Below are 24220 nucleotides of genomic sequence, written 5' to 3' on the forward strand. Positions count from 1 at the left end.
AACAATGAACTTATCCATACTAATAAAACTAACGGGCTGTTTGCAAAGGAATATTTCAAATTTACAAAAAAAACGATAATAATGCCTTATTTGTTTTAATTTTTTGTAAACGAATAAATTTTTGATTTGCAGCCATAACGACATGTTCGTTTTTGTTTGTGAATGATGTCAATGATCCCATCATTGACATCACGCCGCCAGTGTCGCATTTTGTCGGGAACAGTCGAATTACCAGTTTAGTAGTTTCTACGTTAAAATAACGTCATAGTCAGTTCGAACCGCTGAATGAACGGTTTTAGACCATTTATTAAATCAATAAATGAAAATATTAAAATCACACATTTTCAGAACCACGATCAGAATTAGAAATATTATTTTTTTATCTTTAAGAGGAAGCTACAAGCCAAAAATGTGTAAATTCAAGCAAAAAAACTGTTTTTTTTTTATTTTGTAAATAATTTTATAAGAAAGCAAAAAAGTTGATCAAGTGAAACTTTTATTTATTTATTTAGTACAGGTATTTTTATTTATATATATTTAGTACAGGTATTTAGTACAAACTGTTACAGATAATCTTAGGTATAATACTTATGTTTAAAAGTTGTTTCCTTTTTGCCTTCATACATTTCTATAGACAAAATATTTCTTTTAGTAGTTTGCATTTATATTTTTTATTGAGTAATTTATTTATTTATTTGTATTTTACTCAAGCGAAGTGATAGAAAAATCTTCAATTTATCTAAAGTATATTTTTTGGTATTTGGTGTCGCGAAGCTGCGACTCCACTATATATTTTAGAGGTGGTGTGATATGCCACACGCCCAAAGGACCAGTCCCAAACTACTCCGAATGATAGGTATGGGACGATATATGCATCCGACAAACCCGATGGACAGTGCAATAATCAAAGGTATAAATCTGGGCTTCTGGAGCACAAGATAAGCCCAGATTGGAATGCAGGAAAGATGGACTCACCCGTTGATGACTATCACACGTCTTCAGGAGTATTAGTTGATTTCACTTCACAATTTATATGTATATTCGCCCTGTCTGATATTAATTATCACTCCGAACTCTGATAAGCAACTGACACCACTTGTCAGATTTTACATGTGTTGCAACAATATTTTTAATATGGTGACATTTTGGGATGGGTAAGAGGGTAGGTAGGACATTTGCAGGATTTGGTATTGACATTACACTTGTCCTTTAAGCCTGTGGATGCATACCTAACAATCCCATATATATTGCGCGAACATTCTCCCGGCGTTGAAAGTACCTTCCGAAATTTTAAGTACTTTCAAATAAAGTAAAAAGTTAAATGTAAAACGAAAGATGAAATATAAATATTCTTATCAATACGCTATTAATATTGCAAAGTTAAAACGAAAATTTATAAAATAATGAAATAAAGAAATAATAATTATTGTGTAGGCAAAGGACACAATTTTACGACTGGTCGTTTAAAGTTCCCGGAAGGGGTCCTTACGCGTGCGACACGAACCACTCCGTCTTTACCAGGGAACACCTCCTCAACAACGCCCACCGGCCAATAAAGTGGAGGCGCATCCTCTTGATGCACCAATACTATGGTACCTACTAGAATGTTATTCGCGGGACTATTCCATTTTTTTCTCATCTGCAGAGAGTGAAGATACTCTATATGCCACTTCTTCCAATAAGATTGAACGAGGTGGTCCAAAAGCTCTTTCCTTTTCAGTAGACTAATGCGTTCATTAGTCAAATCATAAGCAGGTAGATGCTGAATCGGGTTAGACATCAGAAAATGAGCCGGAGTAAGAGCTTCTGGATAATGAGAACTGCTTAATAAACATAATGGCCGTGAATTAAGTACAGCCTCTATTTGTGTCAGAACTGTGAGAAGTTCTTCATAACATAAAAGTTGAGTACCCACAACCCTATACAGATGCGATTTAATGCATTTAATATTTGACTCCCATAATCCTCCAAAGTGAGGAGCGCGGGGTGGAATCGTCTTCCATTCAATTCTCCGATTGTTAAATTCATTGCGAAGAACTTCTTTAGTTGAATTTGCCTCTAAAAAATTATATAAGTCATCCAGACAATTCTTTGCGCCTATGAAATTTGTCGCATTGTCACTGTACATACACGAAACCGGTCCGCGTCTGGATAGAAAACGCTTAAATGCGTTTAAAAATTTGTCCGTGCTTAGATCTGATACCACTTCCATATGTATAGCCTTCGTTGTTAAACAAATAAATAGACATATATATGCCTTTTGACTTTTTACCCCACGACGCCTAGAAAGGGTTATATTTATTGGTCCGGCAAAATCTACACCCGTATGTGTAAATGCCTTTGCTTCCTGAACTCTAGCTGTAGGTAAATCTGCCATTAGCGGTATAATATTAGAAGGTGCAGTTTTAAAACAGAAATTACAAGCATGTACTCTTTTGCGTATTAGATTTCTCCCCGATAAGATCCAATAACGCTGTCTAATTATTGACATAAGGAGATGTGCACCAGTATGACAATTCACACGATGGTGAAAGTCTATAATTATATCGACAATATGATCCTGTCTTGGCAAAAGTACTGGATGTTTGTTTTCAAAAGGTATATTCGCGTTTGTTAATCTACCACCTATACGTAACAAGCCATTATGATCTAGGAACGGGTTTAGTTTTCGGATTGAAGGTGAGCATAATTTATCCCTCTGTATTAATTGTATATCGGCACTAAAATACCTATTCTGTAAAGCTTTTAATACATTCATTTCAGCAATGTTTAATTCCGTGGAATTTATAACTGTTGAGCGTGATAACTTTCGCATAAATCGTAAAATATATACCACAATTCTCAGCAGTTTTGGCCATGAGGAAATTTTTAAAGCGAGATTATATATGGGAGAATTTTCCTCTATTGACGTTATCGTAAATGTATGCGATTTTTTCAATTCCAAAGTATTCTCCTCCTCTCGTGAGGGGGAAAATCTTTCGACAGGCCACTCGGATACTGGGTTCGCAGCCCAGGGCGGACCGTGCCACCAAAGAGAATGATCGACCAGCTGAGCAGGCAGTAGTCCTCGTGATAAACAATCACTAGGATTGGTAACGCCATCTATGTGATAAAAATGTTTCGCGGGTAAATTTTCCTGGATTTCACTAACTCGATTAGCTACAAAAGTTTGCCACCGGTGCGGGGACGAGTGAATCCAAGAAAGTGCTATTTTTGAATCTGAAAAAGCAAATATATCGTTTATCGAAACGCGATTTCTATAAGTATCTATAATAGATCTAACGAGTCTAGATAAAATAAGCGCAGCGCATAATTCCAATCGAGCGAGCGACACTGTTTTCAGAGGGGCCACCTTGGATTTAGAACATATCAAATTCATTGTAGTGTTGCCACCCTTATCCGTGACATGAAGATATATTACACAACCGTACGCTTTCAAACTCGCATCTGCGAAGGCGATAATATTTATCGTGCAGTCCTCCTTTACTCCCAAATATCGAGGTAAATTTAAATTAGAAAGCATCGGTAATTCTTCCTTGAATTTGACATATCTATTAACAATACTTTGGGGTAGTTCCTCGTCCCATCCTACTTTCTCTAACCACAGCTCTTGTAAAAGTAATTTGGCATATAAAATTACCGGAGCAACCAAACCTAATACATCGAATAAACGAGCTATTGTGGAAAGAATTGATCTTTTACATATAGTTTTTTCCTCCGTCGGACATATCATAAATCGAAAACAATCAGATATCGGATCCCATTTTAATCCTAAAATGCTACATTTATCCGAAAAATCCATTGTCGCGCGGTGCGACTCTGGTAATTGGGCCAGTAAATGAGGAGAATTACTCGACCATTTGACTAATTCAAATCCTCCACACTTGAACATCGCCATTAAATCTGTAGCCAAAGTGATGCCTTCACTTATAGTATTTACAGAATATACAAAATCGTCCATATATAAATCATTAATTGCAACTTCCGCCGCTTTCGGATAACGATTTCTTTCATCGCTCGCTAGCTGCCGTATAGTTCGCATTGCTAGAAATGGTGAACAGTTCAAACCAAACGCGAGTGAATTAAATTGATAAACTCCAATTTGTTCATCTTCGTGAAATCTATAAAGAATTTTTTGATATTTACGATGGCTTTCCGTTACCATTATACGTAGATACATTTGCTTAACATCTGCGGTTAATGCTACAGCGAATAAGCGAAATTTAATTAAAAGTGTAAATAAATTAGATTGCAAATTTGGACCTGTATACAAAGTATCATTAAGTGACAACCCTGAACTGGTCTTTGTACTTGCATCTAATACAACACGAGTTTTAGTTGTTGATTTATCTTTACGAATTACTGCGTGATGAGGAATGAAATATCCCTCATCAATATTAGATGAAGACGGAACTTCAACCCTCATATATCCCTTTTCCAGATATTCAGAAACTACTTCATTATAACTGCAATGCAATTCTGGCGACGTATTAAATTTCCGTTCTAAATATTCATATCGACGCTGCGCGACACGGCGCGAATCACCTAAATTATTAGGATCTATCTTAAACGGTAAAGATACAATATACCTTCCCGATTCATCCCGTTGGACTGACTCGAGGTACATTTTCTCACATTCTGCATCTTCAGCACTCATCAACGACTTAATAGGCATGTCTTCCATCGTCCAAAACTTGGATAACGCATTATATAAATCTACATTGGTTATGGGGCCGAACGTCCACGAAACCTCCGGCGTACACGTAGGTATTTCACCCATTACAATATACCCGAATACTGTCTGTATAGCCGGTGGTGCATTCGTATTATGTTTAGATAAAACCTTATTCCCCAGCAGAATATATGGAAATAACTGTGCACCTAATAAGATATCAACATCGGATGGAACGTTCCAGGATTCATCCGCTAAGTTTAAACCCACTAAATGCTCACATGACTTTGTGTCAACATGTTGTGTAGGAAGCTTATCAGTTATTTTATCGACAACTAATAGACTAATTTTATAAGTATCTTCTGAAACGCGGGATTTAATTTTTAACGCAACGTGTCCCAATATTGGTGTCTCTACTGAACCAACACTTTTAACTACTGAATTATTTAAAGGAATTATTTTAAGATTTAATTCATTACAAGTGTTTAAACTGATTAAATTTTGTTGCGAGGCGCAATCAATTAAACACCTTACGGTTACTTGATTATTTTTATTGTCATAAGCAAATAACTGCGCGGTTGACAGTAGTACATTCGTAGCTATATTACCCGCAGAAAAATTATTATAATGTTTATTATTACGCGCTATTAATGTAATGGCTTCGTTTTTCGATTGACTTTCAGTATTCACCGTGCTCTCAAAATGCAGAGCGGTGTGATGTCGTTTTTTACAAATTCTACAATCCGATTTAGATGGACATTTCACAGTTTTATGTTTATCGCTTAAGCAGTTTACACATAAATTATTTAATTTCACAAACTGAAAGCGAGCATTTGGTCTTAATTCGTTAAATTGTTCACATTTAAACAATTCAACATGATCAGAATGATTACATTTCCGGCACCTATTACGATTATTATTACTTGACTTCTGTTCGACCACAGCGAATGAATGCGTAACTTTGTTTTTATTATTAACAACTTTATTATCATTTTGCCCAGTTCGTTCTAGGATTTTGACATGCGACCGAATGTATTCTATTAAATCGGTATATGTAGGTATAGCTTTCTCCCGTATAGACATTTCGAAATTTTGCACCAACTGTATATCTAATTTTTTCAGTGCAACATGTAATATTATAAAATCGGTTAGGTCATCAATACCTAATTCCTTGAGTGCAGCTATGGAAGACGCAAACCGTTCGATAAAATTATTTAACTCATTTGGGTTACTAGGTTCCAATAATTTTAAATTCAAAATATTGTTCAGATAAAAGGTACCTAGCACGCGTTTGTCTTGATATTTCTTTTCGAGAGCTTCCCAAATTAAAAAATAATTTTGTTCGTTCGGAAGTATTCCCGCAAAAACTGATAACGCCTTTCCTTGGAGTTTCCCTATCAGATATTGCATCTTTTGCGACGTATTCAAATTTTGATTTGAGTGAATGTTTAATTTAAAAGCTTCATAAAATATCGACCAATTCTCTTGATTACCATCGAACGATGGCATCTCGATCGGTGGGAGCTTAATTAATGGTGAATTATTTAATTTCTGTCGATCACGTGATGAATCTTGCTTTGCTATAATGCTTTCGCGTATAGAAACTACAAAACAGTACTTATTTTCGAATTTACTCCATAAATCGAAATTCATATTGTAATTTGAATCCTTTTTCAACTGAAGTGTATGAAATTCATCACAAAATGTGTTAAATTGTGCATAATATGTAGCTATATTAACCGTTTGTTTAAGAAAATCCTCCGAACTTCTCGTCTCCCTGTCCGCAATACTTTTCGCTTTCTCGTATAATTCATTAACACGATTATGCATCAAATTAATCTTCGATTCTACTAACTTGATTTTAATATCCTGAGTACTATCGCTAGTCGCCATGATTAATTGTATGTAGGAATTTAAACACAACAATAATTACAAATGCAACCTAGTACATACAAATTAACAAAGTATAAAGAGGAAATAATATTTATTTATAACTTTAAATATGTTAATTTTAAATACCCCGTTGGTAATCCGGCTCGAAAGAACCAAAAATGGTGTCGCGAAGCTGCGACTCCACTATATATTTTAGAGGTGGTGTGATATGCCACACGCCCAAAGGACCAGTCCCAAACTACTCCGAATGATAGGTATGGGACGATATATGCATCCGACAAACCCGATGGACAGTGCAATAATCAAAGGTATAAATCTGGGCTTCTGGAGCACAAGATAAGCCCAGATTGGAATGCAGGAAAGATGGACTCACCCGTTGATGACTATCACACGTCTTCAGGAGTATTAGTTGATTTCACTTCACAATTTATATGTATATTCGCCCTGTCTGATATTAATTATCACTCCGAACTCTGATAAGCAACTGACACCACTTGTCAGATTTTACATGTGTTGCAACAATATTTTTAATATGGTGACATTTTGGGATGGGTAAGAGGGTAGGTAGGACATTTGCAGGATTTGGTATTGACATTACACTTGTCCTTTAAGCCTGTGGATGCATACCTAACAATCCCATATATATTGCGCGAACAGTATTCATAATGTACACCAATTCGTTATAAAGATTAATCAAAATAGTGATTTGCATTAAGCTTCGCCTTTGCAGATTTTAAACGGTATCGATAATTCGTGAAAAGATAGATGAAATCTTGGCTTCGAATAATTCTATCACTGGCAAGAGTGCAAGAACTGGGTAGAGTTCCACAGAGTTGACGATGTTTGCCCTATCATAGTGAACCTCCGATAGGAGAAAACACCAGAAGCAAACTATATCAAAACAATAATCTGTATATTCAACAATTATTAAGTGTGGAGCCTTTTTTGTAAGCATGATAAATAACCATTAAATGATTTCAATGAAATCATGATAATAAATGTTAATTCTCAATGTTAATCAGGAAATAGCGTGAATAGGAAGGTACAAAGCTGTCGTAACTACCTTGTCGTTTATGTATGTAAAGTCTCAAAGTAATTTATACACTATGCAGATCATGCAGATTCATGAAGGTTTTATAATTTCTGTAAATAATTATAAATAAATTGCGCTATTCTTATAAAACAAACGATCATCGATGGGCATTATTAAATATTTTTATGCATAATTGCAGGCTTTAAAGTAAGATAAGATGTGCTTTGATAGAAATTCAAACAATTCGTTACATTAATTAATATTATTAATTACGTTTTTCTATCATTTCCGATTTTATGTCCGGGTTAAATCTTCCCCATATGAAAAACAAAACCCTTCCACACACTTTTCCACAAATGATCATCTAGTCAATCAACATTATGCAAGTGCATTATTTAAGCAAAATAAATACAAAACAATACAAGAACAACACGTCAACTCACCAGAGATCAAATGGGAAATAATTCACCGACTCCAGATATTTTCATATTAGAGGGTTCGGCTCAGTAGAACTCCTAACAGGGCCTATAAATCCTACTGATCCCTCAACATAAATATTTAAAAAATCTTTCGTTATCCTACATGTATTCAAAATGACCGACTTTTCCATCTTTATACACGGTGTCCGGAAACTCGTAGTACAAGCGGGAAACTGGAGAATCTACACCACATGGGGAACCCAAAAAAACATAAAGTTTTTTGATTTGAGCATTTTCAAAAAAAAAAAAAAAACCAAAAAAAAATATTTTTCGGCTATTTTAGGGTTAAAGTTTTTTCTGGTGTTTAGGGTTGAATAACAGATGTTTTAACCCTGCAGAGCAGAAATATTTTATGATTACACCGGGTTAAATGAAGGGTGATTTCAAAATAATGCTTCAAATCCGAGTTTCTTCATTTGTTTTACTTTCAAATAGTTTTAATTAGTTGGGTACTTTGATCTTCAGTAATAATTTATAAGAATTTGATTTAAAAAAAAAAAAAAAAAAAAAAAAAAAAAAAAAAATCAACTTCAAACTCGATTTACTCGATAACGAAAGCTCAAATAAAAAAAAGTATACTACAAAATCGACTCCAAATGTGATGTTCACCAGTTTCCCGCTTGTACTACGAGTTTCCGGACACCCTGTATATACATTTTTTGATAGATCTAATACGCCTCAATTTTTAATGAGAGAGCTAGGTATAATGCCAGTAGCCGAAATAAAATTAATTCTTTTAATATTATTAATTGATAAATTATAATTGTTGATTTTAAAATCAATGATTTAAAAGATGACATAGACCCTGAGGGAATATTTTTCCTCAAGGCCTCCTGTATGGCGCTAATGTAAAAAAAACTCTGCCTTTCATCTGGATTTTCTAGGTCAATAATAACTTTTCAAATTGCAATGTTATTTCAATTGAGCGAGTATTACATCATTGTGCAATGAAATTTAAACATTTATTTTTTGTAAAAGAATACTTAATATTATAATCTTAACGTAACCATTAGTGTTTCATAAAAAATACGTCTATGGGTACAGAGTTATAATAGGTATGTTCGCTGTGTGCTATTGGCAGTCAAATGAGTAAGCGGTATATAGACGCAAGGTATAAAAATAAATTAATGGTTAAAGTACCTACTTAGGTAATTTATTAATAGCTTATAAAACCATATTATTTTGTAAATTATTTGCGAACGTATTTGTGGTTAAAATTTAATGGTGTAAAGCAGAGGTTTCCAAACTTTTTTACCCCGTAGACCCCCTGCCTGCCGAATATTGAATTTTTCTAAAACTATTAACGTCCCATGTGATAATCATTTTTTTTTCGTAAAAAGATTCCCTTCCCTTGCCTGTCCAACAACCGGGCGGCGGTATAGTTGCTCTGTCTTTACACTGTGCAGACAGGGGCGCCCTTGTGAGGTATTACACCAAATGAAAATGGAGCAGGATAAGCAACGGGAATTTCATTCTGTAGCTAGACCTACAGAACTGCCCCTTAAGTTTTTGTTAGTGCTTATTCCGATCAGTTCTTCTTGTCACATGATATTCGATTCTTCAACATTCAATTTCCATAGTCAAAATGTCCTCAAACTTAGTTTTGAAGTCTGTGTGAAGTGCATTTAAATGTTGAACGTCATTATTACCCTGGACGTTTTTCAAAAACAAGTTGGGGAACTAGGAAAATTCGCGGCTTCCAATGTGCAATGTTTTGGTTCAATATATTAATTCTGACGAGAACAGGAACGTAGACTCTATTTATGTACCTAATTAAACAACTTTACAATATATAAACATACAAATATCAAATAAGTAATTTCTCAGTATTAGTATTATTATTATTATTTATTAGTATTACGTAAACTGTGTTATTTGTGTTAGGTGTATTGTGTCATTTACGGAACTCCTAAATATTGAGTTGAGGTAAATGGGGATCCGCTCGTATGTACCCCCATTTGAATCTCGTGGACCCCCAAATTTTTTTCTCGCTGACATAGACCCCCAGCATGCCGATATCGACCCCTGGGGGTCCATATAGACCACTTTGGGAACCTCTGGTGTAAAGTGTGCTTGCTTATTCATCAGTTCTAAATTTGATTAACCTTGACAACGTTTGATCTTGTAATTTGGCCAATTAGTACCTACTTGCAATTATTCTGCGGTTGAATATTTTCTGAATTTAAATACCTACATTAGTACCTACCTCGGGGGCTTGGGATCACAGGGGCCTGAATGAAAAATCTGTTGTTTGGATTTAAGCTTGGTTTCTGTAATTCCATAATCATATTTACTAGTGACACGAAGCTCTACCTCGTACACACAACTGTTTAAGGCGATGCACTTAGTCGTGTAATATTTTAAATTGAGCCGCAATCAATAACAATCCTTACGTAGATGGCGATAAGTTTTAAATTCCCGCTTATCACCATCCGCCTGCTTTGATTTATGCAAGAAAAAAACATGACCAAAAAGTGCCTTTTATTTTGTTTTGTGGATATTCAGGTATAAATATTTAATTTTTTTGCGATCATTTTATAAATTACTTAATTTGCCACATTATTCAATAAAATTTTAACCGAAAATGGGTTCGTAAATAGGAGATTTTGAACTTTAAAGCAGTTTTCATAGGCCTTATACATTATTTTTTTCTGGGCTTATAAAAAGACTTATCTAAAAAATGCTCGATTATTGCAAAGGCCAAGATGTATTCTACTTGCAGTATTTTTTAAAGCATCTGAAAAATTTCTAGGCGACCAAATTTTCAAACCAAAAACACATGATTTTGAATTACTACGTATGAGATACAGTTGGGCAAACAGTCGGGCATACGTTTGGGCATATGAGCATTCTAATCTTTTTGCGTTTATCTCAAAACTATGTTTTTGTAGATACTTAGACCCCTGTGGTCCTAAACCCCCGACTTAATAGTGAGTTTTTTTTAGATTAAAAAAAATATTAGTTGCAATTGCGAAGTTTGTACATGATGTAGGTATAAAGTATAAATTCAGTTTAATTCACAATCTTACTTACTATGGGTTCCTGTTCTGAAGCGGCTTAATAAAACTTACTACGTAATACAACAAAACAACTTTTTGTTCTTCGGGTCGACTTGCCAGAATTTCAGATGCTGATTTGAATAATAATAGTTTTAACAACGACAGGAAAAAATACCAATAAATCTTCAGAAAAAACCTGTAAAACTATATTCACATCTGACGGTAGTACATAAGCATAGGTATAACATTTTTAAATCATCTATTGGATTTATAATGGTCGTTAACTGTGTATTATATTTACAAAAAAATAGTGACTGACCACTTTCAGACCATCTATGGAGTAGTTGCCTGGCTCGTCTGGGGTCTGATCCGTTTATAAGTGCATGGAGAACAATGACTATTGCTAATTTATTAAGAATCTCTTCAAATTATTGGTAATTGCGGTTAAAAACGGGGTTGTAGGCCTTACGAATGATTTAACAGGTTTCCTGATAAACTTTTAGTAAATTACGAATATATTAACATGATGTCGGAATACGAGTACTTTTACATATAACTAAAATTATTTTAGCCTTTATATGGCCTGTTAATTTATTATTGATTGTTTTTTATTGAGGGAAAAATTCAATTTCTCTCCGTATACTTTGGATTGCATTACACAGAGAAAAGTGAGTACTGATAATTTATTAAACATCTCTACATATTATTGGTAATCCGCTTATAACGAGATTGCAAGTCTTTAACGAATGCCAAATTTTTTAGAAAAATTCCAATATATTATCACGATTTCCGAACACAAGTTCATATGAAAATCCTAATATTTTGGCATTTCGTCATTTTATATTTTCAAGGCAAACGCATGTACACGAAGACGTCATTATATACTATCAAGGCAAACGCATGTACATGAACTGAACACGTCTCTATATATTATCAAAGCAAACACATGTACTGTACATGAAGACGTCATTATGCAAACGCATGTACATGAACACGTCATTATTTATTATTAAGGCAAACGCATGTACATGAACACGCGCACCGATATACGAGTATATTAGGATTTTACTAAAAAGCAAAATTTACAGGAAATCCCATCAAAGCAATAACGTTTTTAACTGGATTACCAATAATTCGAAGAGATTTTTAATAAATTAGTAATACTCATTTTCCTCCGCGCATAGACCAATGGGATTCAGATGACATTATACACTCCTGTTCGGCAATTAAATACAACAAATACAAATAAAGAAATATTCGTTTATTATATTCGGTTAATATGCGGTTTTTCTTTGATAAAAATGCAATTGAACAAATATTATCTTATGATGGTATCTACATTATACTTTTTTGTATAAGGTACTCAACTTGAAATAGGAGAAAAAATATACCTCCTGCAAATTTGCGCATTCTTTTCATTGAAGTTTTTTTCATGCAGATGAAGTTGTTCAATCGCACTTGAAGTGTTATTCTGAAGAATATTGACGCAGTATTTTCACTAAGCCTCTCAAGTTCGTAAAAATATCCTTGAAAAAGAAAAAAACCTGTCTGGACCGTTTCTCGTTATCCACCTACTCGTTGACAAATAATACGAACCACTTAAGGATATTTAAATAGTATAAATACTGTAGAACGAGAAAGTATTCGGATATGGAAAATAATAGATTAAAATGAAATTTTGTAGGCAACGCATTTGGTGGTACTTTTAATTCAGTGTAAATCAAATTTAATAGTCTCATTAAGATCTGCAAGTGTTTTAGTATTTTATTATTGTGACAGCTGTTTCGGCGTTCAATGCCATTTTAAAACTGTGTTTAGGCTACATTGAGACGACTTATATATATGATTATATTTACCCTCGCTCGATATAATTTTTTATTACGTCTAAAATGATTAATTACGATTTTCTTAGAATGTTTGAATCTTTGCCAGTAAATTGGTTGAACCAGTATTTAATCATTTTATGATACGTATACATACGCGAGCCGTACTGACGAATAGAACCTCAACTTATGCAAAAGGAACGAAGCAATCGCAAATGGCGCGAAACGCAGCTTGCAGTTGCTTCGTTCCTTTCTCGTAATTCGTGGTTCGGTTCGTGTTTCGGTTCGCAAATGTATATATATATATATATATATATACGTACCATAAGATATCAAAAAAAATTAAATTTGGCCGGAAATCTCGCCACATAACCTTGTGTCATATAAGGCTATTTTTAAAAAGTTTATAATATGCTTTGAAAAATAATAAAATTTGATGGTAACATTATATATTCACTTTTATTAATTGCAATATTTCTTTTCAGATCCCTCCATTGATATCCTTTCAAGATGGTAAGCTCGGAGTCAACTTCCTGGGCTATCACGCCGCAGTTGGCATAGGGGGCAACAACGGACAAGGGGGCGCAGCCGGGGGCCTCCACGCCGAGGCAGGCACCCCCTTCGGGCAGCGGGCCGCTGCGGGACTGAGGGGCTCCGCCGGAGAAGGGGGACACTCCGCTGGTCAGTGACATCTATGGATTATTTGTACAAGTTTTTAAAAGATTAGTTGGGAGAATTACCGATGGATTAAGGAGAACAAATTATTCAGTCTAAATTATTTCGATCTCTCCAGAATCAGGAAGTATTTTATATGCAAGTATTGTACCCAATGATAATATGCTTATAAAATTTCACATATAATTGAATACCGCACATAATTCACAACTCCAGTTGAGTAATATTCCCAATCTTCCCAACATGCCTTCTGCACGGAGGCTCCATCGACGCCAGTGTCAAGTTAGCCTCTCAGAAACTGGGTGTACTGTTCAGGTACCGCAGATAATTTAATAGTACACAACTTCTGACCCGGTACAAATCGCAAGTGCGCCCCACTGTTGACTTAGGTAGCGACCTTTGGTCTGGAGCCCCAAAATACCTGAAAAATCCTTTGAATCTCTGCGGAAACGGGCGGTCCTTTGATAGATTTCCCTATCTAAGAAGCAGATTGGAATCTCTAAAAAACATGCGTCAGGTAGGTATGCTGTATTGTTCTACCGGTATTACAACGAAAAATGCTCCGAGGAACTAGCGTCATTGATCCCTTCGGGACCGGTGCATTATCGGGAAACACGCTAAACGAGCGCCCATCATATGTACACGTTTGACATTTGTCCCATGAGAACGGGTCGCATCTACGACTCGTTCTTGATTTGACGGTCTCTGGGCTTCCTCCCTCCTACAACATGGGCCTCTAAAAGACCCATGTTTACTCCTTCTTCTCCTCAAAAAGACCCTCAACACAGCATTCCAAGAGATGGCATAGGCCTTGAGGGGAAATATTTTCCTCAAGGCCTCCTGTGTTAACATCTGGATCCAGTAGGACTATGGCATCCCAAAATAGTGTATGTTGTGAGGCTGGAGGATGTGGAGAGGGGAAGAAGGTGGGAGAGGAAAGTTAAAAATGCACCTGGTTATTCAGATCTGGTCGATAAACTCGGCTATTGCCTTTTATAGCAACGATGGTGATCTTTCGCCGGAGTGAAACCTACTGATATTGATGACTATATGATGTTTATTTAAAGAAAAATTGAATCGATTTTATAGTATGTCATCATTTATGTCAAATTAATTCAATGTTTGCCAAAATACAATTAAATAAAAGAAAAAGACAAAACAATATCAAGCTCTTTTCTTATACCGATTTCTCATACTATTTTTCAATCATTATGAATTTGTTTTTTGGCACATTTGTTTATAATTCTGGTACTGACAAACTTACGAACAAAGATGGTCAAAGATGAATAAGTATGAACTAACGAACGAACGCGCAGTTTAATTTCGACAGTGGGTACGTCCCCGACAACAAATTCGTATATGTTTAAAAATCTACAGTGGTATACCTGTCGATAAAATACCATGGCACGCATTTTAAAATTCTTGCCCAAAATAATTTAAAAAATACAACTTTCAGTTCGAGTATTTAGGTATTATTTATAAAGATAAGTATATTATTTTCTAATATTACATACGGCCTCACTTTGCTGACATTTAAAATCATCAATTTCTGATAAAATCCAATTTTCGCCAAGGATGTTTTTCTCTCTCTTCGATGCTTCCTCTTCTTTTTTTTCCATATCCACCCTAAAGATTGCGTCTCTGCCCGAAGGAAAGTAGTCGCAAATGAAATGATTTGCCAAGTGCCTGCTGCTTTGTAACTAATACCAAATTGGCGCTTGAGTTCCTATCTAAGAATAAACAAGAATAGGAATAAAGCAGAAGTATAAAATTCAAATGTCACCAGTATAAAAGATATAATGGTAAATAATGTAAATATATTAAACATGGAGATAAGTTTTTTGAATAATTCTTTTAATGTCTTTGCTATTTATTGCACCTATTCTTCGATTCCTACTGCCTACATAGAAGAATTAAAAAATATATATTACAACATCATAAAACTAAGAAAAATATAATTGTCGTAGACATCATTATAAACATTGCTAATGACAACACTTCTAACGATAAAGTTAGGCACATCCAATTCCGGCCATAAAAAATCATTAATCATCTCTCGATAGCGCAATCCATTCACCGTAACTGTTGCTCCAGCCTCATTATCGAAAAAGAAAGGTCCAATGACTCCGCCGGACCATAAACCGCACCAAACAGTCACACGTTGAGGATAGAGAGGCTTTTCAACAATAATTATTGGGTTTGATAATAATTTAATAATTATCCGAGCCCCAGATGTGACAATTTTGCTTATTGACGAAGCCACTGAGGTGGAAATGGGCCTCATCACTCAAGATGATTTGCATTTGATTCATTCAAGTGAATTTTAATAATTTCAATGCGTTGTTGAAGCGTGTATCGTTCCATTTTTATTAATGGCGTAGTTTTTACTTGTCAAATGTCAAAAAATGACAGCTTCAAAAGTAACATCTACCGAAATAGCGGGCTATTCAAAATAACACCTCTTATTGGAAAACCCCGTATAAGATATAAATTAGATTAAGTTATGTCGAAAAAAGATGTAAGATGTCAAGATGTAACGACGTAGAAGAATGCTGCAAGATATTCCATAACAAATTAAGTTTACAGATAAATGAGTGTAGAAATATTACATCTCAAAAAATATTATCAACGCTTAAACCAATAAACCATGGATAACCCAATTGATGAATTTGTATTATTTCACAATTTACTAATTAAAAATAATATTAAGTATATTTGTGGCAAGTTCCAAAGTGGAAGATATTCTCAATAACCTTGGAGTAAGACAACCATTTTGAATTGAAACGTTGCTTTAAATGGCGTTGACCGTGTTTGGTGACCAGATCTGAATAGTCAGGTACTTCCCCACCTTCTTCTTCCCCATCTCCCTCACAACATACCCCAATTGGGGATGCCATAGTCTCACTGGGTCCAGTTGGTTGGAAGCAGTTGGTACTCTTATGCGGTATCACATTAAAACATTAAAGAAAACATATTATTTAATTTAAATTTATGTAACCGTTAATGACTAGTATACCAAAAATTATACTGCTAGATTCATTATTATATAAAGTCACTATTTCCTGTTGCGAATATTAATTTTACAACTTTCCGGGTATCTGTGAACCAGTTTCTATGCAAATTTTAAATTAACAACCACGCGCACTACTGTTCAGAAAAAGTTGAATGTTGTTATTGTGTTTTCGGTAATGATTGTTTGAAGGTAACCCTCTTACATGTTTTTACGATTAGCTTGAAATTTTTTATAAATATTTATGAGAAGTATTATGCGGTTTTATTTACGTAGTTCAAAATGTTCACAAATAGTATTTACATTGATCTTCCATTTTGAATTAGTATAATAATGAATAGTAGATATATATGATATGTATTTAGTATACCTACGGAGATTTTAGATGTATCATATTAGCACACACGAAGATGTGAGCTAACTTAAGATTAATAAATAAATAAATATATTTGTGGGGAGTTTGGAATCACGTCGATAATTCGTATATCATAAATAGCAAGTAACCTAAACAAAATTTAATAATTTTGTACACCGAAATAATACGTGTTTTTAATATTACATGATAACGGAATTACATTTTTATCCATCTTTCTTCAGTTAAGTTCGTACTCATTTCGCAATAGCAATTAATCAAAAGGAACAACATTTGCTTAAAACTCTAACAATCACTGCTATCCCTTGATGTTGTTTATATTGGTCGATGACTCTTATCACACGCCGTTAAATCACTTGCAAGTGCTACAACATAACATTAAATCACTCGCACGTGCTACCAAATACCGTTAAATCACTTACACGTGCTCCCACATACCACTAAATCACATACATGTGCTACCACATGCCGATAAATCACTTACACGTGCTCACACACACCGTTAAATCACGGGCACGTACCACCAAATATGGTTAAATCATTTGCACGTGCTACAACATATCGTTAAATCACTCGAACGGGCTACCACATACCATTAAATCACTCGAACGGGCTACCACATACCATTAAATCACTCGCATGTGCTACCACATACCGTTAAATCACATGCCTGTGCTACCACATGCCGGTAAATCACTTATACGTGCTCACACATACCGTTAATCGCAGGCGCGTACTACTAAATATGGTTAAATCACTTGCACGTGCTACCACATGTCGTTAAATCACTTGAACGTGCTACCACATACCGTTAAATTACTTAATAATGCTCCCACATAGGTTAAATCACATGCACGTGTACCACATATCGTTAAATCACAGTACATATATTCTACGTGATTGCATGTGAATCTATTTGCATCGAATCACAGAAAAATTATAAAAATAATAATTTAATGAAGAACACAAGAAATGCCTTGCGGGCGTGTTTCGTAATCCAAATATTTGGCTCATTGGGCCTTAAATTTCACAATTCAAAACTCAGTTTACATTTCATTTTGGATGAAATTCAAATGGAATTGAGATTTTTGTGATTTCAAATGACAGACAAATGTCAGGCGAGTGTAAATGAGACATAGCGTGTGCTAAATGTAACTCTTGTTTCTAGTTTTTTTCTTTTTATTTGCCTGGCAATAGCCTCCCATGTTACTTGCTCTAAAATACACATCAATTGAAATTAGCTACAATGTACAGTAGACACTATAAAACGTCCGTGAGGTTTTTCCGTTGCTAGAAAATACCGTTAAAAATTGTTCAAACAATAAAAATTAATTAATATTAAACAAATTTTTTCCAACCTTATGTAATAGCATAATTATGTTATTTTTTAATTATAAAACCATATCGCAAAGTATCTGCTTCGTATGAAAAAAAATGTTATCATAATTTAATTTATCGATTTTTCAGGTGAACTCTATGCTGGAGCGACCGCCGGAGGAAACGTTAAGGCTGCAGCTGGTCTAGGCGGTGCCGTGGTGGGCGGAGAGCAGCCCATCGCCTTCGGGAACAAGTATGCCGTCGCCGGCCACCCCGGTGGAGTCTCTGGCGTCTCCGAGAACGGCTTCTCTAACGGAGCCTCCAAATACGTCGAATCCACCGTCGTAGGAAGTAAAGCACCCGCACGTAAAACTGTTGCACTTAGGGTGGCGGAAAGTGAAGAAGAAAATGTAGATTACTCTGAGGAGGTGAGCCACCAGGCTAACTTCGCTCCCAAGGCCGCTGTCCTGCAAGGCGGAGTTTCCCAACAAGGATACCAGGCTAACGTTGCTCCACAACGTGTAGTTCCTCAACAAGGGCACCAGGTGGAGATCGCTCAGGCTGTGAACCAGTATAACCACGATAACCGCAATGAAGTGGTTGTCATCAAGACCAAGGGGTTGAGGAAGAAAGGACACCATGTCAGACCGCACAAAAGAGTTCAATATATTGTTGAGCAGGTTAGTTAGAATTGTTGGAAGGAATGTTTTAATGCTTTCATCAGTAAATTTTATTTCAAGATGGTGCACGTATACTAGTCGCACACAAATTATTTTAGTCATATTTCTTTTTTTTATTTATTTTTTTATTTTTTTTTATTTATCATAAATTTTTAAAGATACAGGTATATGCAGTCCCACAAAGCTGTCACACATGACGGCTTGTCTGTAGGTTCTACAAATAATATATATAAAACATTTTTAATTTTTAATACATGTATGACACAAAATTATACAATAAACAATATCACAAAATAATATATATCAAAGTACCTACCTATATACAAATTATTTAGGCAGGTACGTTGAGATGTTCAGGAATACATCAATAATAATGTTCAGAGATACATTGATTCATCGCTTATTAGCCAACGCTTAGTGTTTTTGGGGCAGGGTCTCTCATTATTCTGAGGTTTAAAATAATTATTAAATTTATTGAAAATCTCTGGTATTAAATATTTAAGCGTTCGGCTTCCATACTTATTTGTTACTCTTGGAATAATGAGGCCCTTATTTTCAGTGAATCTTGTTGTGTGATTATGCACCGGTTGCTTTTTATATTTGCTATCTCCCTCATTATCCATTATAATAATGTACCAAAGAAGACCCTTTATTGGAAGTAGGCCCTCAGAACCATACAGTAGTTTTAGATTACTTCTTTGTCTGTAGATATTCGGTGGTACAATTTTTTTTATTATAGCAATTTGTAAGTTTTGTATATATTTAATATAAATATTGCTTGAGTGCCCCCAAGTTCGTATGCCATATCTGAGTATGGATTCGACCATAGAAAAATAAATTATTTTAAGAGTACAATGAGGCAAAACAAATTTCAGTTTATAAAAATTACTTGCAAAAGATCGGAGCTGGTTACAGATTTTAGCCACTTGTTTATCCCATTTAAATTTATTGTCTACTATTAGTCCCAGATAAGTATATTCGTTAGTAAAGTCAATTGTTTCACAGTGGCAAATATTTTCAATTTTTCTATGTATACATTCAGAATTATGAGCAATTATTTTGGGTATATTCCATATTCCCAGGCTTGGTGATTTTACATACATACATTTTGTTTTTTTAACATTAATAATTAAACCAACATCATGAGCCCATTTAAGTAGCTCGTTAAAGTCACTTTGCAATTGTTGAATAGCTATGATAGGATTTTCATTGGATACTACAAGTGCAGTATCGTCAGCAAAAATGAATCTAAAGGCCTTTTTAAAGAGTTTTGACATAACAATAACATATATAATGTACAATTTTGGACCTAAAATTGATCCTTGCGGTACTCCTGATTTAATATGTCTTCCTTTACTCATATCATTTAAAATCTTTACGTTCATTTTTCTATTAGTTAAGTAGTTTTTAAAGAATGAGAGGAGTTTACCCCGGATTCCAATGTTTTCAAGAACCTTAATTAATTGTATATGGCTGAGAGTGTCAAAAGCTTTTGAGTAGTCAATAAAAAGCACCAGTACATGTTTTTTAGAATTAAGTTGAGAATTTATAAAATCAGAAAATTTTTCCAGCAATTTATCACAACTTTTTTTTTTCTGGAACCCGTACTGGCATTCATCTATAATATTCAAATTATTCAAATATTTATCTAAATTTATCGAAATATATTTTTCTAAAATTTTTTCTAGTGCCGGGAGAATAGAAATTGGCCTGTAATTGTTAATTTCGGAGTGATCTCCATTTTTGAAAATAGGTCTTACAATGCTATTTTTTAATTCATCGGGGATGAGGCTGGTATCGATTATTCTGTTGATAAAGTGAGCAATAACAGGGCTAAGTAATTTGACATGTTTTTTTAAATCAAACATACGAATTAGATCTATGCCCGGTGACTTTGAATTTTTCATACCTCCGATAATATATTCAATTTGCTTAGCATTAGCTCTAGGTAAGTACATTGAATGCGGTAGGGATTCTTGCAAGTGATTAGACGCTCGGAAATCACATTCATGTAACAACTTATTAACTCCTTCATCAAAAAAGTTAGCAAAATTTTCTGCCACTGCATCAGAAGATTGTGACTTTAGGAAATATTTAGATAAGACTTCATCGCAACCAGATTTATTTTTCCTACCCAAAATTGTATTAATTTCATTCCATGTTTTTTTAATGTTCTTGAAACAGTGATTAAATTTGTTATTATAGTATGCCTTTTTTGTGTTTAATATTTGTTTATTAAGTTTATTTCTATATTTTTTCAAAGAGATTTCATATTTTATTAAACCTTAACTTTAACTGTTATATCTCTGCTTACTTGCAGATTTCTGTGTTAGGAACTCTTTGAAAAAGTAAAAGGTTCTTTACTATAATTGCGTTTATTTATGTTACAATAAATAAGTCACTGTTCATTACCCGAGGGTTGGTAATTCTCTGTTTCTAGAAGCTTGTTATCTGGCAATAATATCCCACAGGCAATTGCTACAATCTAGCGACATCTGTCGGACTCTGGAGTAAGCTTTATGACTAGTGCCATCTATCGCTTGAAAAACCAACTTATTACCAAACATCACACCTTATCTATACTTATTTAGCCAACGTTTTGGACACTGTAATGTATTATTATACCGTACACATTTTAACAATAAAAAAATTGCAGATTCACACATTTTTCTTAAATATTTTCATCGAAGTTTACATTGAATTTTTCCATGGTTAACTTCTAAATTTGAATCTAAAGCGTGGTGTTTTCTCTTTCTAACACCGTTTAGATCATATTTCTAATCACGAGGGTAAGGAAGACAACGATTTCTATGAAACCATATGAGCCTAAGGTGTTAGGTAATAAAATAATTATGAATATAAAATTCTTAAAATTTAAGAAACTATGCAATTAATTAAACGATTGATGAATTTAAAAAATACATATAAATTGATAATATTGCATTCTGATATTTTTATATAGTTTAATTACTATATAAGACTCGCATTATCTATGCCATTTCAGTATTTTTGGTGATGAAATTATTTCCTTTCCCAGGAGGTCCCATCAGAGGTCGTGCACGAGACAACCGTATACCATCAAAAGGCCGCCGTCCCAGCGTTCAACAGTTTCGGCTCCGCCTACCTGAACGCGTTCCTGTCTCCCGGGTACAGTCAGCCCGCCCCCGCCCCCGCCCTTCACAAAGAGGTGGTGCACTACGCCGCCCCAGCCCTGCAGAAGAGGGTGACTTATCAGGCTAATTCTGGCGTTGACGGGGGTACCTTCTTCCAGGATATTTTCAACGTGAGTTTTCTTTTATATATAAATTCATTTGAATAACTTTTTAAGGTTATACATACCAATATAATATTTAATCATTGAAAAAGCAGATAATACTTACAAATCTGAACAAAACATCAAAGAAAGAGTCGAAACGTGTCATATAAACAGAAAAAACCGAGACACTATCTAGGTTACAAATAAATTCATGTAGAACTTTGTAATCGTACGAGAAGATAGCAGCCAAAAATTGAGAAAATTACTTGAGAATAATAGCGTTAATTCTAAAGTTCAAATTAATTTGTATTATAGACAGTCCTGATAGATACTCGCTTTTACTTAGATCGCATGTAGTAATAGCATGTAGTAATAGCAATACTTTCTCAGAAATAATAGTTGATGTGTTGAACTGCACGGAAATTACTTACAAGAAGGCTATAATAGCTAATAACATACCTTATAAACATATATTAATGTTGGTTTTTATTATTCTTTTGCATGTGTTATATTTCATAACTACTTTAACAAATTTTACTTCTTTAATAATGTTCAAAAAAATTATTATATAAACCACATGTTTGTAAAATCCCGTATGGTTATGTCCTTGGGAAGAATCACTAGGTTAATTAACTGCCTTGCAGGAAATGTGGATATTTTCCACATGTCCTACAAGGTATTTAAACGTGAAATATTATTATTCAAGACTTAACATTGTAAATCTGTATTTGAAACTTTTTTTTTGTCCCACTTGTAAATGTATTTGATATTCACTTTTTTCTAATTTTTAATCACCGATATTGCAATGTACTGGTTTATAACATTTTTGCAAATAAATAAGCATAGTATAAAGATCGACATGATTTGATTACTAGTTGCGACTATTAACTTTTTTATTTTCTGTGTTTTTGTTTGTTTCATTTAGATTAATTAGTTTTTATTTGACGCCCAGCTTGCGACATAGGGGCATGATTCCAAGAACATATATATATTATTGAAGCTGTGGCTAAATCAAAGAATGAGCAACAGGTCAGACTTCTTCTTCTGGTGTCTTCTCCTTCCGGATGTTGGCTATCATCAGGGCGATGGGTTACCCTGCCTACTGAAGCCCGTAACAAACGAAAAAGACAGAAAAAAACTACGTTCAATCTCGTATACCACTATTAGGAAATGGCATGATAAAAAGATTTAGTAAATTAAGAGAAAATGTATTTATTTATTACATTAGAATTAACATATTGAAGCTTTATGCTTCATTGAAACTTACTCTATCTTGGACTAACGTCTCTGACAATTGAGCTAGTTCACTACTGACCTTATTGAATTCAGTCTTATTAAACTATTATTATTTTTTGATTAGTTTCGATATGTTGACTGACATCTGTGTATGAGATTGCAAAGCTTAGCCACGTTTCATAGTTCGAGTTTCCATCGTGACTTGGATGATTCGAATTTATTTTGTGTTCATTCAAACCTTCTGTTTGAGCCAATGTGACATTGTTTAAGGACTAGTTGTTTCACAAAATTTTAAAAATTCATCGAATTTCAATGTTGATTTTCACGATCTGTGAAGGTTCTATTAAAGTTCAGTATTTATATCATTATTGGCCAGCTGTTTCACAAAACTGAAAAAATAACAGATTTTGAATAGAACCTTCACAGAACATGAAAATCAACCTTCACTCGCTCCCGAACAATGCGTACATTATCAGTGAATTTATTGGCTATCTGAAATATTAATGAAAATCACTTTATTTATCACGATAACAAATCCCAATCAAAATATCGCCATGTGAATAAAATCACTGAAGATAATATTAACAACTCTCAAACGAAAGATATGAAACAGGAAAAGGTCGCATCTGAGGTCCTTCAATTCGTAGATGCTACCGAATCTTTTTCAGATCGTCCTGTTTCACACTGTTGAGAGTTGTTGATATTATTTTTAATGTTATAATATTAAAATTTGAGGTTTTACTCAATAAGTTATAACTTACGTTCAATGTATTT

At 34.3% G+C, this 24220-nt stretch overlaps 1 protein-coding gene across 3 annotated transcripts in view; it reads left to right on the forward strand.

Moving 5' to 3' along the window:
• The window catches only part of LOC149417189 (uncharacterized), a 40767-nt gene that overhangs the window by 16252 nt on the left and 295 nt on the right, over window positions 1-24220 (forward strand). For all 3 annotated transcript variants that reach the window (XM_089640162.1, XM_089640163.1, XM_089640164.1), the window contains exons 3-5: window positions 13385-13580; window positions 18425-18954; window positions 21992-22237. In XM_089640162.1, coding sequence (XP_089496288.1) covers window positions 13385-13580; window positions 18425-18954; window positions 21992-22237 — 972 coding nt within the window. The remainder of the gene's footprint in view (window positions 1-13384; window positions 13581-18424; window positions 18955-21991; window positions 22238-24220) is intronic.

This window comes from Hesperophylax consimilis, chromosome 15, assembly GCF_061612785.1.
Source record: "Hesperophylax consimilis isolate HC1 chromosome 15, BYU_Hcon_1.0, whole genome shotgun sequence".
In the NCBI taxonomy this organism is placed as follows: domain Eukaryota; kingdom Metazoa; phylum Arthropoda; class Insecta; order Trichoptera; family Limnephilidae; genus Hesperophylax; species Hesperophylax consimilis.